The sequence below is a fragment of the Toxotes jaculatrix genome, chromosome 15 (assembly GCF_017976425.1).
Source record: "Toxotes jaculatrix isolate fToxJac2 chromosome 15, fToxJac2.pri, whole genome shotgun sequence".
Taxonomy (NCBI): domain Eukaryota; kingdom Metazoa; phylum Chordata; class Actinopteri; family Toxotidae; genus Toxotes; species Toxotes jaculatrix.
Window position 1 is genome coordinate 21,388,019 of NC_054408.1, and position 13,489 is coordinate 21,401,507.

General features: G+C 40.8%; 1 protein-coding gene across 1 annotated transcript in view; it reads right to left on the reverse strand.

Annotated features, from left to right (window-relative positions):
• The window catches only part of col5a2a (collagen, type V, alpha 2a), a 37,339-nt gene that overhangs the window by 8,510 nt on the left and 15,340 nt on the right, over positions 1-13,489 (reverse strand). The window contains exons 2-31 of the mRNA XM_041056572.1: positions 10,000-10,221; positions 9,434-9,453; positions 9,290-9,322; positions 9,152-9,184; positions 8,811-8,864; positions 7,654-7,746; positions 7,186-7,254; positions 5,515-5,559; positions 5,338-5,391; positions 5,119-5,172; positions 4,751-4,804; positions 4,580-4,633; positions 4,306-4,359; positions 4,167-4,211; positions 3,837-3,890; positions 3,590-3,634; positions 3,260-3,313; positions 3,051-3,149; positions 2,826-2,870; positions 2,630-2,728; positions 2,482-2,535; positions 2,192-2,299; positions 1,535-1,588; positions 1,316-1,414; positions 1,145-1,198; positions 908-1,006; positions 758-811; positions 331-384; positions 190-243; positions 36-89 (exon numbers count right to left, since the gene is read on the reverse strand). Coding sequence (XP_040912506.1) covers positions 36-89; positions 190-243; positions 331-384; positions 758-811; positions 908-1,006; positions 1,145-1,198; positions 1,316-1,414; positions 1,535-1,588; positions 2,192-2,299; positions 2,482-2,535; positions 2,630-2,728; positions 2,826-2,870; positions 3,051-3,149; positions 3,260-3,313; positions 3,590-3,634; positions 3,837-3,890; positions 4,167-4,211; positions 4,306-4,359; positions 4,580-4,633; positions 4,751-4,804; positions 5,119-5,172; positions 5,338-5,391; positions 5,515-5,559; positions 7,186-7,254; positions 7,654-7,746; positions 8,811-8,864; positions 9,152-9,184; positions 9,290-9,322; positions 9,434-9,453; positions 10,000-10,221 — 1,964 coding nt within the window. The remainder of the gene's footprint in view (positions 1-35; positions 90-189; positions 244-330; positions 385-757; positions 812-907; positions 1,007-1,144; positions 1,199-1,315; positions 1,415-1,534; positions 1,589-2,191; positions 2,300-2,481; positions 2,536-2,629; positions 2,729-2,825; positions 2,871-3,050; positions 3,150-3,259; positions 3,314-3,589; positions 3,635-3,836; positions 3,891-4,166; positions 4,212-4,305; positions 4,360-4,579; positions 4,634-4,750; positions 4,805-5,118; positions 5,173-5,337; positions 5,392-5,514; positions 5,560-7,185; positions 7,255-7,653; positions 7,747-8,810; positions 8,865-9,151; positions 9,185-9,289; positions 9,323-9,433; positions 9,454-9,999; positions 10,222-13,489) is intronic.

Sequence of the window (13,489 nt, forward strand, 5' to 3'; positions counted from 1 at the left end):
TGATAAGGCTCAAAAAAAGCTTTTGTCATACTCACTTGATCACCTGGTTTTCCAGGTTCTCCAGGGGGGCCTTGATTTCCAGGCAAACCCTAAAAACACACAAGAACAATTAAACAGAGTATTTCTGCTGCACAGACTGAGGTCTAATCATTTCTCACATTTAACTACCAGCTAAAGACATTTATATACCTGGAATCCATTTACACCTGGAGGTCCTTGCTCTCCTCTGTCCCCTGCAACACCCTGTGAGGGCAGATATTAATGTTTGAGTCATTTATGATATCAGGAAAAAATGCAATTAATATAACAAATGAGAAACTGGACACTTACAGGTGGCCCAGGGGGGCCAGCAGGGCCAACTTCTCCATCTTTTCCAGGAGGACCCTGAAAACAAAGGGGCCGTTAAAAACCTTTCCACACTCTGAAAGGAACGGGCTGCTTGATCTCCTAAAGCTGTGTGAGGTTTTTAGGTCAAATGAAATTAGATTAAGAAGAAACTAGTGATCTCTGTGGTAAAGTGGACTGTTGCAGAATCAAAGTGAAGTAAAGAAAATACAAAAAGAAGAATAAAAAAACGGCACAGAAATGTAGTAAGTACAACATTACTGAAGCCAGTTCAACAGACCGAACATGCTGCAGTAGGTTCATTCAACTGTATTCTTGCTGTACTTGCTTCTGATGGATCAATGACTGGATTTGTATTAGTAAATGGGCATGAATTAGCAAAACACACAATTTTTTCATAAATAGTACTCACTCTTTGACCTGGCACTCCTGCAGATCCTTGTTCACCTGTCTTTCCTGGGTCACCCTTGGAAAATAAAACATGTTTAGAATGAGAAACAGAACTGAGGATACACAGACTGATCAGACTGATTGTTAATGCAAAGTTTAGAGTGACTCTTACATTGAAGCCCTTGGGGCCTGGTACTCCCATGGTTCCTGCGGGGCCTCTGTTTCCGATGGACCCTGCAGGGCCTGGACGACCATCCTCACCTGGGGCACCCTTTATAAGAAGAAAAATCATAGTTTGACTTAACCAACAATGATAATTTATCATAACTTTAAAGCTAACTTGGAGTGATTGTAAGTATAACGCAGTTTAAGTTCAGTGACTAATTTGTGACTAAGCACTGTGACCTACCAGTGGTCCTGGCTTTCCTTCTGCCCCCTGGACTCCAGGGGTACCAGTAAGTCCCTTTGAAAGAGAGATCAAAAACATAATTAATGGAAACTGGGGAGATGGAAATAAACCTATTACATGCAGAGAATGAATTAACAGAGAAAAGTAAAATGTCAAGCTCTTCAGTGTTACCCTTGCACCTGGTAGACCAGGTTCTCCTGTACGGCCAGGGTCTCCTAGAGAACCTTTGGGCCCTGGAGGTCCAGATATGCCACGATCTCCTTGAGCACCCTTTAGAAAAAAAGATGATTCATTCAATTTGCTCTTCCTATTTGGTCATTTGTTATTGCTGTCACACATACACTGAAGTGGACAATTTTCTAGAAACAGTAAGTCTGAAACATACTGTACCTTAGGTCCTGGCAGCCCATCAGCACCAGGGAATCCTCTGTTACCAGGAGCTCCCTATAAAACACATCAACAAGTTCAACAAGAGAGTACCATACAAAAAATAGCTTACAACTGTTTGTGTGGAGTAAAGATTAAATCCTCGTATTAAGAAAGTTCCCTAGGAAAAGGTTGCATGTAGAGGTCTGTATCAATACCACCAAATGTAATATGGAAAGCCACCATTCATCCATAATTTATACTGGCTGTATTTTGTTCAGGGTCATTGTGGGGGCAGTCACCAGTCTATCTGCAATTTAGATTCTTCAGTTTGTCTAATTTTTGGCAGGAATCCACAGCACCAGGAGGAAACTATATACAGGCACGAGGAGAACATGAAGCTTTCACACAGAAAGGCCGCAGCTGCCTGGGATTCAAACCCAGGACCTTCTTTCAGGGAGGCGACTGTGCTAACCACCTTATTTGCCCCCATCGTGTATTCCATAAATGGGGGCATTTCCAAAGTCACACACTAATCTGCTAGCATGATTCATTTTGTCTCTGTTCCCTCCCAGAGTGTTTACTTTTCTGGATTTAATTAATTGCTGCGATGACCCCTGTCCACAAAGTGCAGTTCTAGGACTGATGAATGTTACAGTAGGAGGCAGGATGCTGACTCACTCTCTCACCAACAGGACCAGGGGGGCCGACAGACCCGGGGTCTCCACGCAGTCCTCGCTTTCCTTCCTCACCCTGAGGTCCAATCACTCCCTGGGAGCCTGGTGGGCCCTAGAGAGTTAACACACAAGCCAGAACCTGCTTGAAACCAAGAGGCAAGTCTTTTCTTCCTTGTATTATATGTCTTTGTCTTAAAATGAATTTTATTTATTCACACATGCAGCTTATACTGTATAGAGCTTGTGGAGCAGAATTAAAACCTAGTTATTTATGCAGATACATTTGGAGCTTACAGGTTCTCCTTTGGGTCCAGCCTCTCCTTTAAATCCTGGTACACCAACATCTCCCTGTGACACAAATGTTCAAAAAACCTTTTGGTAAAGATTTTAAAAGATTCCATGAATAAAAAGCAAGAGTTTTCAAAGTTTAAAGCCAGTTTACCAGTTGTCCTTTGATACCAGGCTGACCAGTGCTTCCCTGAGGTCCTGGTGGGCCGGGAGGTCCAGGGTGGCCGCCTTGACCTTGTGGACCAAGATGACCCTGTGAATGGTCAGTCACGTTATACATGGCCTCAGTGTATTCGTGTATTCATATCATGAATATAAATGTTGTTTAAATTAAATAACTGTGTACATACCACTGGTCCTTTTGTACCTGGGCCACCGTCTGTACCCATGGGTCCCTTTGAACACAAAAGTTCTCCAGTTAGATGTTTAGTACTGTGACAAACTAAACAAGCTATCCTGTCAAACATCACCATTCAACTGTGAGGACGTTTCCCATCACAGCACATCAAAAGGTTTCTAAACACTCCCTTATGATGTGCTGTATGAGCATTGTATAATTAAAGCAAAAAACTAACCCTGATGCCAACTGGTCCAGGTCTACCCTGATGACCAGTCTCTCCTCTCTGTCCCTGAGGGCCCTCGGGACCCCGGACTCCTGTGGGGCCAGGTTGTCCCTTTGGAAAACAACCACCAAGTAAAATTAACAGACAGAAGTGTGACAGAAATATTCTGTAGGTGAAGGAAATGTGCTTTCTCTGTGTGTGATGTGTTTTTCTGTACTTGCCTTCATTCCTGGGGCTCCTGGGTATCCAGGTGAACCACTCAGACCCAAGGGACCCTGTTAAACAAACAGCAATTAAAATAAGATTTGAAGGATAAACCAAGAAAAGTCTACAAACACACTGGTAGTCAATGGATAGGAGAGAACAACTGCCTCAGTATCACTGCCTTATGTTGAACTTACTTTAGTCTCACCAACAAAACCAAATATTATCATTCACATTTATGAAAAACTATTTACCAAATACTGTTAACATGTGTATACATATAAATTCTAAACTGGACACAAATACCATGTTAGTTACTGAAGTATAAGGTGTGAATGCTCACTTACCATTGGACCAGGTTTTCCAATGTTACCCGGTGCCCCACGTTTACCCTAAAAGACAAAGATTCATAAATAACAGTGATGATAGACAGTCACTTTTGTAAGGATCCAGTTTTACAAACATCCAACTCCTTAAAAAATACATTATTAGCAACATACAGCTACCCATTTATTCCAAACGTTGGATATTAGTGACATTAAAGAGAAGAACATGGTAGCAGGTGTTACTGTTAGATAGTGATATCATCCTTACTGCGATACCGCCGGGCCCAGAACGACCCCTCTCCCCTGGCATCCCAGCAGGACCCTGTTATACACAGACAATCATAAATGACATCTGTCCTCCATTCAATGCATACGTTTAAAGTTGGAAAGTTCAGAGGATTATTTACAGTAATCTGAACACAGCTTTGTCTCTTTGAAGATAAGAGCAGGCAGCTAAATCAGAAATGTCAGTGTACTTTAGTCCACATACATTCATCAGCACAATAAGCTTTATAATCAGTATGGGCTGTCACAGGTAACTTATGAGTGTCAGACTTCCCTAAGCATCCAGTAGCTCCATTTTGAGACTATAACTCACCATGGGTCCAGGTGCTCCCAGTGGACCAGGGGGCCCTGTAGCACCCTACAAAACCAGAGAAAAGACATTTCTTTAGTTACATTAACATACAACTAATGTATAACAAGATATTTAACAGGCCTTTTGACTTCACTTATACCTTGGATCCAACAGCTCCGTGTTCACCCTTTTGGCCAATTGGTCCACCGTGGCCCTATCAACAAGAAAAAAAAAACAATTAACAAACTCTCTTGTCCTTTTAGCTGCAAATGCACAGCTGAGCTGAGTACACAGATGTTGTCTTGGGTAGTCATGTAAAAATGAACAGGGGAAATCTTGCAAAGTTTAGTAAATTCACTTTTATCTGAAGATTTCTGAAGTAATGATTTACTTATAACTCAGTAACATAAATGTTTCAGAAAATTTATACTCACTCTGTGACCCTTCAGTCCAGGAGGCCCAGGAGTACCAGGAAATCCTCTAGGACCCTAAAATATGTCACATGGAACAGCATCATCAGTTCTACTGACAGGAGATCACACCATCTCTGTAGTGATACGTTTTGTGCAGTTAAGGGATGAATGTATAAAGGTAGAGAAGCTTACTGGTGATCCAGGGAATCCAACTTCTCCACTATTCCCTGCTTTGCCTGCTTCTCCCTGTGTGAGGACATGACATTGACATATCACAGACTTATTTGACTGCAAAAGGTTTAGCGGAGAAATTAAAGCCATCGGATCACATATCAGATTTCTTCTCTCAGGTTTTGTGCTACTAAAGGAGAGTCTGAATCTCAACATACAGCACTTGGTATTCTGTAGAGGGTGTAGAGCTGGGGCAGTGTTCTACTGCAGAGGGGTTTTGGCTTCTTGCTTAAACAAACAAACAGTCTGCTTAAAGCAAGATTAAATGGGATTTTGTCCCTCTAGAGTTTCACACGTCATGACAGACGAAGAGCCCAAAGATGACTTACATCTTCACCTGGTTTCCCTGAAGGGCCCTCCGGTCCCCTTTGGCCAGATGGACCCTGAAACACACAGTCAGATTGTAAACATTGATGAATTACCAACTGTAAAAAAAATTAAAATATGTTCAGGCCATATTTATTGCAGGTGTGCTTCTGCACTTCCGAGCAGGGAGCGGACCACAAACTTCAAAATTACACTAGATTTACAAAGGAACAATGTCATACCATGTGACCTGGATCTCCAACCTCTCCAGGAGGTCCTTGTGGTCCAGATTGACCCTTAGCAGTAGGAGGGAAACAATAAAACATTTAAAATACAAAAATAATAAAATGCCACTTAAGTATTATGAGAGCTTACTGCACACTGTCAATCTAAGCTTGTTGAGAATGCTGTCGACTTACAGGCAGGCCATTTGGGCCTGGAGGTCCTCTTGCTCCAGCCTCTCCCTAAAACAAACAAAGCAAAGCAAAATCAAACAATGAACACAATACAACACAATCCACATGACAAAAAAAAAAACAGAAAAAAGTGAAGTGTTATAACTATTTGTAGTTTCTGACAAACTCAGTGGAAGAATGGATTCATTTGGTGCATTAATTTTTAATGGAGAAATTTTATGAAGCCATGTGCAAATGACTGTCGAAGCACAAACGGCACTCCTTTCATTACTGGTCCATTCCCCACCTGACCAATATTCACACACACAAAAATATTCTGTCCAAGCGGTGTGTAGTAACCATTTTGTGTGTCCACTAGTTTGTTTAAGAACATATCTTTTCCTGCCTTTATGGCCATTACTCTGCTTCGTGGTGGTTCAGTTACACAGAGGCATGGATTGATTTCAAAAGTCTCCCAAGACAGTGTGGTTGTGTACTTGCTAATGAAAATGTATAATGTACATTCTAATTAAAACAAGAGGAAATTTATCCTAATCTGAGGCCAGTAGCTGTCAAGATATAAAACCCAGAATGGTTTATGTTCCTTTTACGCCTCAGCAATGAACTAAAAGTATTTTCGTTTATTTAAAAAAATGGACTGTTCAATCATTACATGCTCTACAATTAATGCATAGGCCGTTTTTCATTTGTAGAATGAAAAGATAGATATTCCACAAAGTTTAGCAAATTGCATACTGAGGCTGAATGCACTTCTATATCTTGATCTTCACTTTTCAGTGCCTCTTATAACAGTGTTCAAGGACAATGTTCTTGCCACATTCAACCACTTCCTATGTTTGATCTAAGTGAGCTGAGTAGGTGTGTTTGTGTGGTGGTTAGTAGGTCCAGAGCTCCAGAGGTTTTGTTGCATCAAGCTACTTCTGGAAGAACATCATACAATATTACATTATGAGAGCTCCTCTGATTTAATGCATCGGCTGTTGTTTACTCAACATGGAGAGAATTATTCACATAGTCAAAGCCGTTTTATGATGTTGCCTATGTCTGCTGTAGCTCTGGAGGGGAGCGTGGAAAACATAACCCTGATGATGTCATCAGGGTCGCCTTGTTTCAGGTTTGTGGACTACACATTTATATTAGAAAGAAATTTATAACAGAAACAACCTGGGCCACTTGTATCATCCTGTATAGTAAGCATGGGTGTTTATTAGGCAGGGATGACCTAACAGAGATCAAACAAAGATGTATCAAAATGCATTATGGGAAATGTAGGATCCAGTGAGTTGTGGAGCTTGACTGGATATCACAGCGACTGCTGGACTCCTTTTTTTTTTTTTAAATATGTATCTGTCTCTCTCAAACCCCCCAAAGAAGTGTGCTTTAAAATCTGTACAACACATGGCATCCTGTCTCCCTAGAGCCTTGGTTAAAAACGTATTAAATAAGTCCTGGCAGCCAGTGTACAAATTTACAACTCTGAACCTCTGGGCTGCTCTTAACTGCCAGCCTGCCTCTGTTCTCTGCCAAAGCTGCAAACAGAAAAGAACTCATTTTCCAGTACAGAATCAAAGCTAATTTTAAAAGATAATTAGTGCTTTAGTCTGCTTTTTGGATGATCAGTTTAAGAAACACTGACAGATTAGGTTAGTTCATATATTGATGGCATCCTCTTACCCTTGAGCCACTTAACATGCCTTGGGGTCCTGTTTTTCCATCGAGCCCTGCCATCTGAGATTCCAGACCCTGCAGGTTAAATGTGTTAGTTTAGGTTAAATGTGTTCAATCAGTATGTACTTGCCATATTCATGAGTAAGGAGAATGGGTGCAAATGAAAAGCAAACCTGGGTACAAATGATATACAACAAAACATAGTGCACAGTATAATTATGCAAAATGAATGAAAGTTGTAGCAGTGAAAGCAAGTGATGCAAGTACATGTACAGTTGATTCGGATTCCCAAAATGCAAAGTGGTGGTTGATATCATGTAAAATATGTCATGGACAACTTGCAACAGAGTTTAAAATGTAGTGTAGGCTTTCTAAGGTGTGTGAGCAGTAATTGTGTCCTTTGCTCCTCCTGTGCTCGCTTGTATGTGCATGTAGTTGTACATATGTGTACACAAGGCTCCCTGCACAACTCACTCCTGGGTGTGTAGGATGTCCTGGAGGTCCTGGTTCACCAGGTAGACCCGGCACACCAGGCTCTCCATCATAACCTGCAGGACCCCGCAGTCCCTAGAAAGTAAAGAGAGAGAGAGAGAGAGAGAGAGAGAGAGAGAGAGAGAGAGAGAGTGTGAGAGAGAGAGAGAGAGAGAGAGAGAGTCACTTATTCACTGGTTTGAAAACCATTTTATTACCATGCTCAGTCTGACACTAATTTATTATTTTTTTAAGCTGCATTTATTTATTTACATATTTTGTGAACTTAAAATCTGAAATCTAGATTGATCAATCAGTCAGTGTTGCTAAGATACTGTCTTTAGCCAAGATGTACAGTGGATCCAGTTTGATGCGAATGATGCAGATGCTAATAAATCACCCTCAAAATGCTGCCCTCAACTGGATTGCAACTCCACTAAGAGGGGCACATTCATTCATCAACCTGCTACATTTTTGCTTGGTAAGCACATTATACATCAACTTTCCACATTACACTACATTTTGACTGTGTGTCTTTGCCCTTGAGCTGAAAAAATGTTTTTATAGAGCAGTATTTTGACCACTTTGGATAGTTTGACAGAATGAGGAGGAATAGAATCATTCTCATGACCCCAGTTATCAGAGAGTCCAGATGTCATGTGAAATCCATCTGAAGGGAGCTTCAGATGGATTATATGGACATGATGCTATATTTAACCATTTCATTTGTTTATTAAAGATATGCAGAAACACACAGTGGGGCCCAAAAGTCCAAGAAAACATTCCCATTCAAGTGAAAAGGAAAGTTGTCTCAGACTTTTGAACCCCACTATATATTATATTGTATTATTAGTCTGCATCTGAAGCGACAAGGCTGAGAGACTCACGACACAATGTTACTGCTGAAATGAAATACGCATACAGATTTAGACACATGATTATGATTGCATTATATTTGATGCAGTTAGACTATAGGCACACTGTAAACCATACTGTTATAGATTATCATGTTGTGTACTGACATATGTCCTCTAAAAATAAATGTTTAAAGCTTTATAACGTTTGATGAAATCAGGCAAAACGAGGTAGAAGGGTGAAATCACCATTTCATCACCCTACTTTGGCAGTGTAGGGTGTGATTATAAGCTACCGACACTTACAGGCCTTCCTTTGTTTCCACGAGGTCCTCTTTCTCCTGGAGAGCCGGGAGGTCCCTGTTGTAATAAATAAAAAGAGCCAGTAAAAATCTGAGAGTGATAACACTGCAGTCGCATCACAACAATGCGCTGTATTCAACATACTGCACGACAGTGTGGTGCTTAAAATGCCACGGTGACAGAGACGATTGAAGGACTATTCAGTTGTGGAGACGTCCTTTTAAGGTGAAGTTATGCAGGAGGTAACTGTCCTCTTATGCCATCTAGTGTCAGTTCAGCTCGTTGAACGTTCACACCAAAACAGGGAAACATTTGCAGAAGCTTCAACAATGAAAGATTCTCACCATAGGTCCAGGACGGCCTCTAATACCAGTCACCTGCAGGGAAATCATCAGAAACACCAGTTAGATTCAGCATTTAGACTGAGCCTGTTTAGCTAAATATTAAAGGACTGTGTAAAAATGTTTGTATTTAATACTCACAAGTGGGACATCCCCGGGTTCACCCTTCTGACCCTGCATGAACAGACAGAAATGACAATACCTTTCAAACTTCTATTTCACGATGCTATATAACAAAATATAACAAAAAAAAAAAATATCCAGTGTTATAAAACTGTGGCCTACCTTATAGATCCTGCCCCCGCCTACGTTGAGGAAAAAGCATTAGAGATCATATTATTATCCTACAATATTTTGGGACAATAGGTACAAAAATCCTCATTAAATCATCAGTGTCAAAGCTGAGAATGTTGTGTACAAGCTGAAACAGTTGTAGAGCGATTCATCTGTCATCATTATGCAGGTCAGACAAGGTAAACAAAGGCAATCCGGTCAATTAACACAATCAATCCGATGTCACTCACTCTTAGTGTGAGTGCAGCAGCCTGATGACGGCAGTAATTTGTTCATTGGTTCAGATAAATAGAGCCATTCACTGACAACCTGTCAAAACTAAAACATCTTTCAGGGTCATGATATTGTTATTCTTCTTCTAATTCTTGTTATTAATCTCTTCATGATTGTCTTCATTTGAGGCCTTTAAAGTTTGCATTTAAACAAGGGTGTGTGGAGCCTTTTGAGCCAATGGATGTGCTCTCTGCTCTCCACCTACAGTATAAAGTCCTAAATTAAAGGCTTGTTTTTCACTGCTAAACCTGACAAACAACCACAGACAGCAAGAGCTCACTCACCGAAAGAGTCCGTCCCGCCACTGCTGCCTGAATCAGACTGACAAACAGGGCAGCACTCGCCCTCAGGGATGTGCATCTTCTCACAGTTACTCAGCTCATCGCACTGAATTTCATCACAGAGGACCTGACCGTTGTCACAAACGCAGATCCGGCATGGCTCTGGCTTCCAGATGTCCCTGTTTGTATACACCTGGCCGTCTGCCGTGCAGCTCACGTCATCTCCTGGAACACACAGAGGTGGAGGGAACTCTTAGTTTATCAGATTTGTGTCAGTTTAATTAAAAGCAAAAGCCATGAGTGCATTGTGATTTTCAAAACTTTTGTTAATCCACAAAAGGTTTGCCACAGCTGTTCCAGATTATGATCCTTTTGAGGCAAAAACCAATTTTCTGACATTTCAAACAAAGCAGATCAAAATGTACCTTTTGTTCAAGTTTTCATGCTCAGCAGATCACAAAGAAGAAGAAGTCACATATTTTTGAATCCTTTAAAGAGGCAAACAAAAAGTAAACACTCCTCCATCCATCTTCTGCTAGCCCTGTGTTCTGTTTAGGGTCATGAGGACTGAAGCCTGTCCCAACATGTCTAAGAGCCCCTGGAAATTAAACAGTTTATTTCTCCTTGGAGCAGCTGCCTCAGGGAGATCAGTTGTTGAGTTGTTATCCTGTATATCTTGTGCGGTAACACTGCAGGGTTTTGTAACTGCAAAAGTAACCATGATACATTTTTAAATGCTTAGCCATAATCTCGTGTTCATTTTAACTGGTGCTTCAGAAATCTAAATCTAAAGAAAGAAATCATCCAGAAAATGCAATGCTGAACAACAACAACGTATACTTTCTGTGTGCAACTGCGCCATACATTTTAGAGTGTAACATTCTGAGCAAGGACTCAGAGAAAACAGGTCTGGAAAATGCAAGCCTTTGTTGTAGTGAAGTCTGCAGCCGTTAGACATGAGATCATTTCCTCCAGAGGCAGCGTCTCAAAAACTTGATTCATGTTCAAAAGACAAAACCTGCAACCACCTATGAAGCAACTGTTTCTCCCAGACGTCTGATTAAACACTGTGGTTTGGAAGTTGACTAAATACTTTTAATGTGAACTAAACATAACTGAACATAGAATTAATGTGGCCCACGGTGTGTTACACATGCAGCAGATTGTTAACAAGTAAAAACAAAAATCAGCTTTCATAAACAGTAAAATTCCTCTTTATTTTCTTCTTTTCAGAAAATTTAAAAAAAAAGTGAATGCAGAGGGAGACCCCCAGTCCATCGTGGAGTGTGCCTGGCTTTAACAGGGATCTACACGTCAGGGTTCTGTGATCTGAGCCCACATCTGTCAGGTCTGCAGAGAGGACACTGTAAAGCCTTCACCTGTTCCTATTATCAACAGCAGGTGGCAGCTCTGAGCTTCAGATTGCAGGTAAGTCAGGTTGACCAGCTGCAGGAGGCAAGAAGCTGCAGAGAGAAACCTAACAACTGATGGAGGTTTATATGATCCCAAGAAAACCACATTAAAGACACGTAGAATATGGTGTCAGACCTGTGGGGAAAACTAACTTCATTCCAGTCCTAAACACTAGAAGACTAAGACAAACTAAACTGTATAAACAATGATCAGTATCAGAATCCACTGCTGGCCATGAATGTTGACACACTTTAGGAAATTTGATTCTGTTTATCAGTGGCTCTCAATGAACTCACACACATTTCCAAGAACAGCTGTACAGGACAAATGTAGGGGAAGACATAAAATGTATTAGACAACTAGACAAAGGTGACCAGGATCAGCAAGCGTCAACATACTGCTCAGTAATACAATGACTGATTTGAATAACTGACAATGAATAACTCAATGGACTGATTGATTGACTGACATATTGCAAGGCATTCCTTCAAAAAAATCCAGTAAAAAATAAGCCCAGGGCTGTCCATTTTAATATAACCATACATCTAATGTGCAGTGATGAAGTCAAGGGCCGCTGATAAAACAGATGAGACACATCAAGACTCTTGGTACAAGATCAAACAAAGTCAATGTGTAGATAGATAGAGGATGTGAGTAATAAATTACATTCAGACTTGTCTTAACAAGACATCACTGGGACGCCTGAGATTTCTCTAATTAAACTACAGGCTTGGGTGCTTTACAAATGCACCACGTAATCGGACGCTTTTAAGCTCATTACATCTAATCTCACAAAAATGGGTGGCTGTGATTTAGGTAATCCCCTCAGACAATATTTCTCTTTCCTGCCACTTTTGTTTATTCATTTCTTTTCTGTCCTTTTTCTCAGTCATGGTGAAATATACCTATTGTATGAAGAATCTTATGCAGTATAGCAGTAAAGTGTAAATATAGTTTTTTTTTCACGCTCATGAAACGTCCATTTCAATGTGCGATTCAGCTCTTTACTATGAGATGAGAAAATTGGACCACATTAAAACAATGTGTAACAATGACACAGTGACAATATCTCAAACTTACTGCAGATCTTGCACAAAGAACCCTACACTTTGACTGACAGAAAGGAAAAGTTATTAAGCTGATGAATAAAAAGCAGAACAGAATTAAAAGGCTTGGGTATTATGCTATAGGATTAACCGTAAACAGGTAAAATGAATGGATATGTCTGTGAAAGCTTTCCTTGCAAAAGGAGTTGAAAGCTGCCCCACAATATCCCATAACTCCTTGTTGTCACACATTTTGACCAAGGTGATTAGAAAGCCAACTCGTACGGAGATGATAAACCACAGTGTAATTTGCTGGTTCACTTGCTGGTGCTGCCTCGTAATACTCAGGAACAAAAGACTGTTGTAGTGATTGTTCAGTGTACAAGTACAGTTTCCACACACATCTGTGTATGTGTGTAATAAAGTGTGCAGTATCATAACTGATCTCGGAGCGGTGGAAGGGCAGCTTGAAAAACATATTTTGTCTGTAGCTAGCTATAGCTAGTTACCCATCGAAGATCCCAGGATTATCCACAATGTGCAAACGTTCAAAAAATACTGCTCCCCCCTCTGTTTGACAAGCCCCAGCCTTTTGCTAACGAAACACAGCTACGAAACGACAGAAACGATAGATATAACGACTGATTGTCCACCTAGCCTCTAGGGACAATAGCCAACTGCAGCCACAGGAGGGCAGTAAGTTATAAGATGAATGCAAAACAATGTCAGATCATTTCTGAGACAGAACGCTGTTCTGAGATGTGAGGAGAAAATCGCTTCCACTTCGGTATCATTCTAATGTCTATGTTTCGCTTTATCTGGTCAATCACGGCCTGCCTTGCTTGTCCTGACGGCACTGGTATGAACACAAAGTCACATTTATCCACACACGGAAGGCTACAACAGTAAATGACCCTTTGACATACAACAGCCGCCAGCCTTTAACATAGACTCTTCAGCGTTATGATTCTCTCGTGCAACTGTGTTGGCTGAGGACTGCAGCTTTAATCCGTGCACATTTTAGAAGATCAACA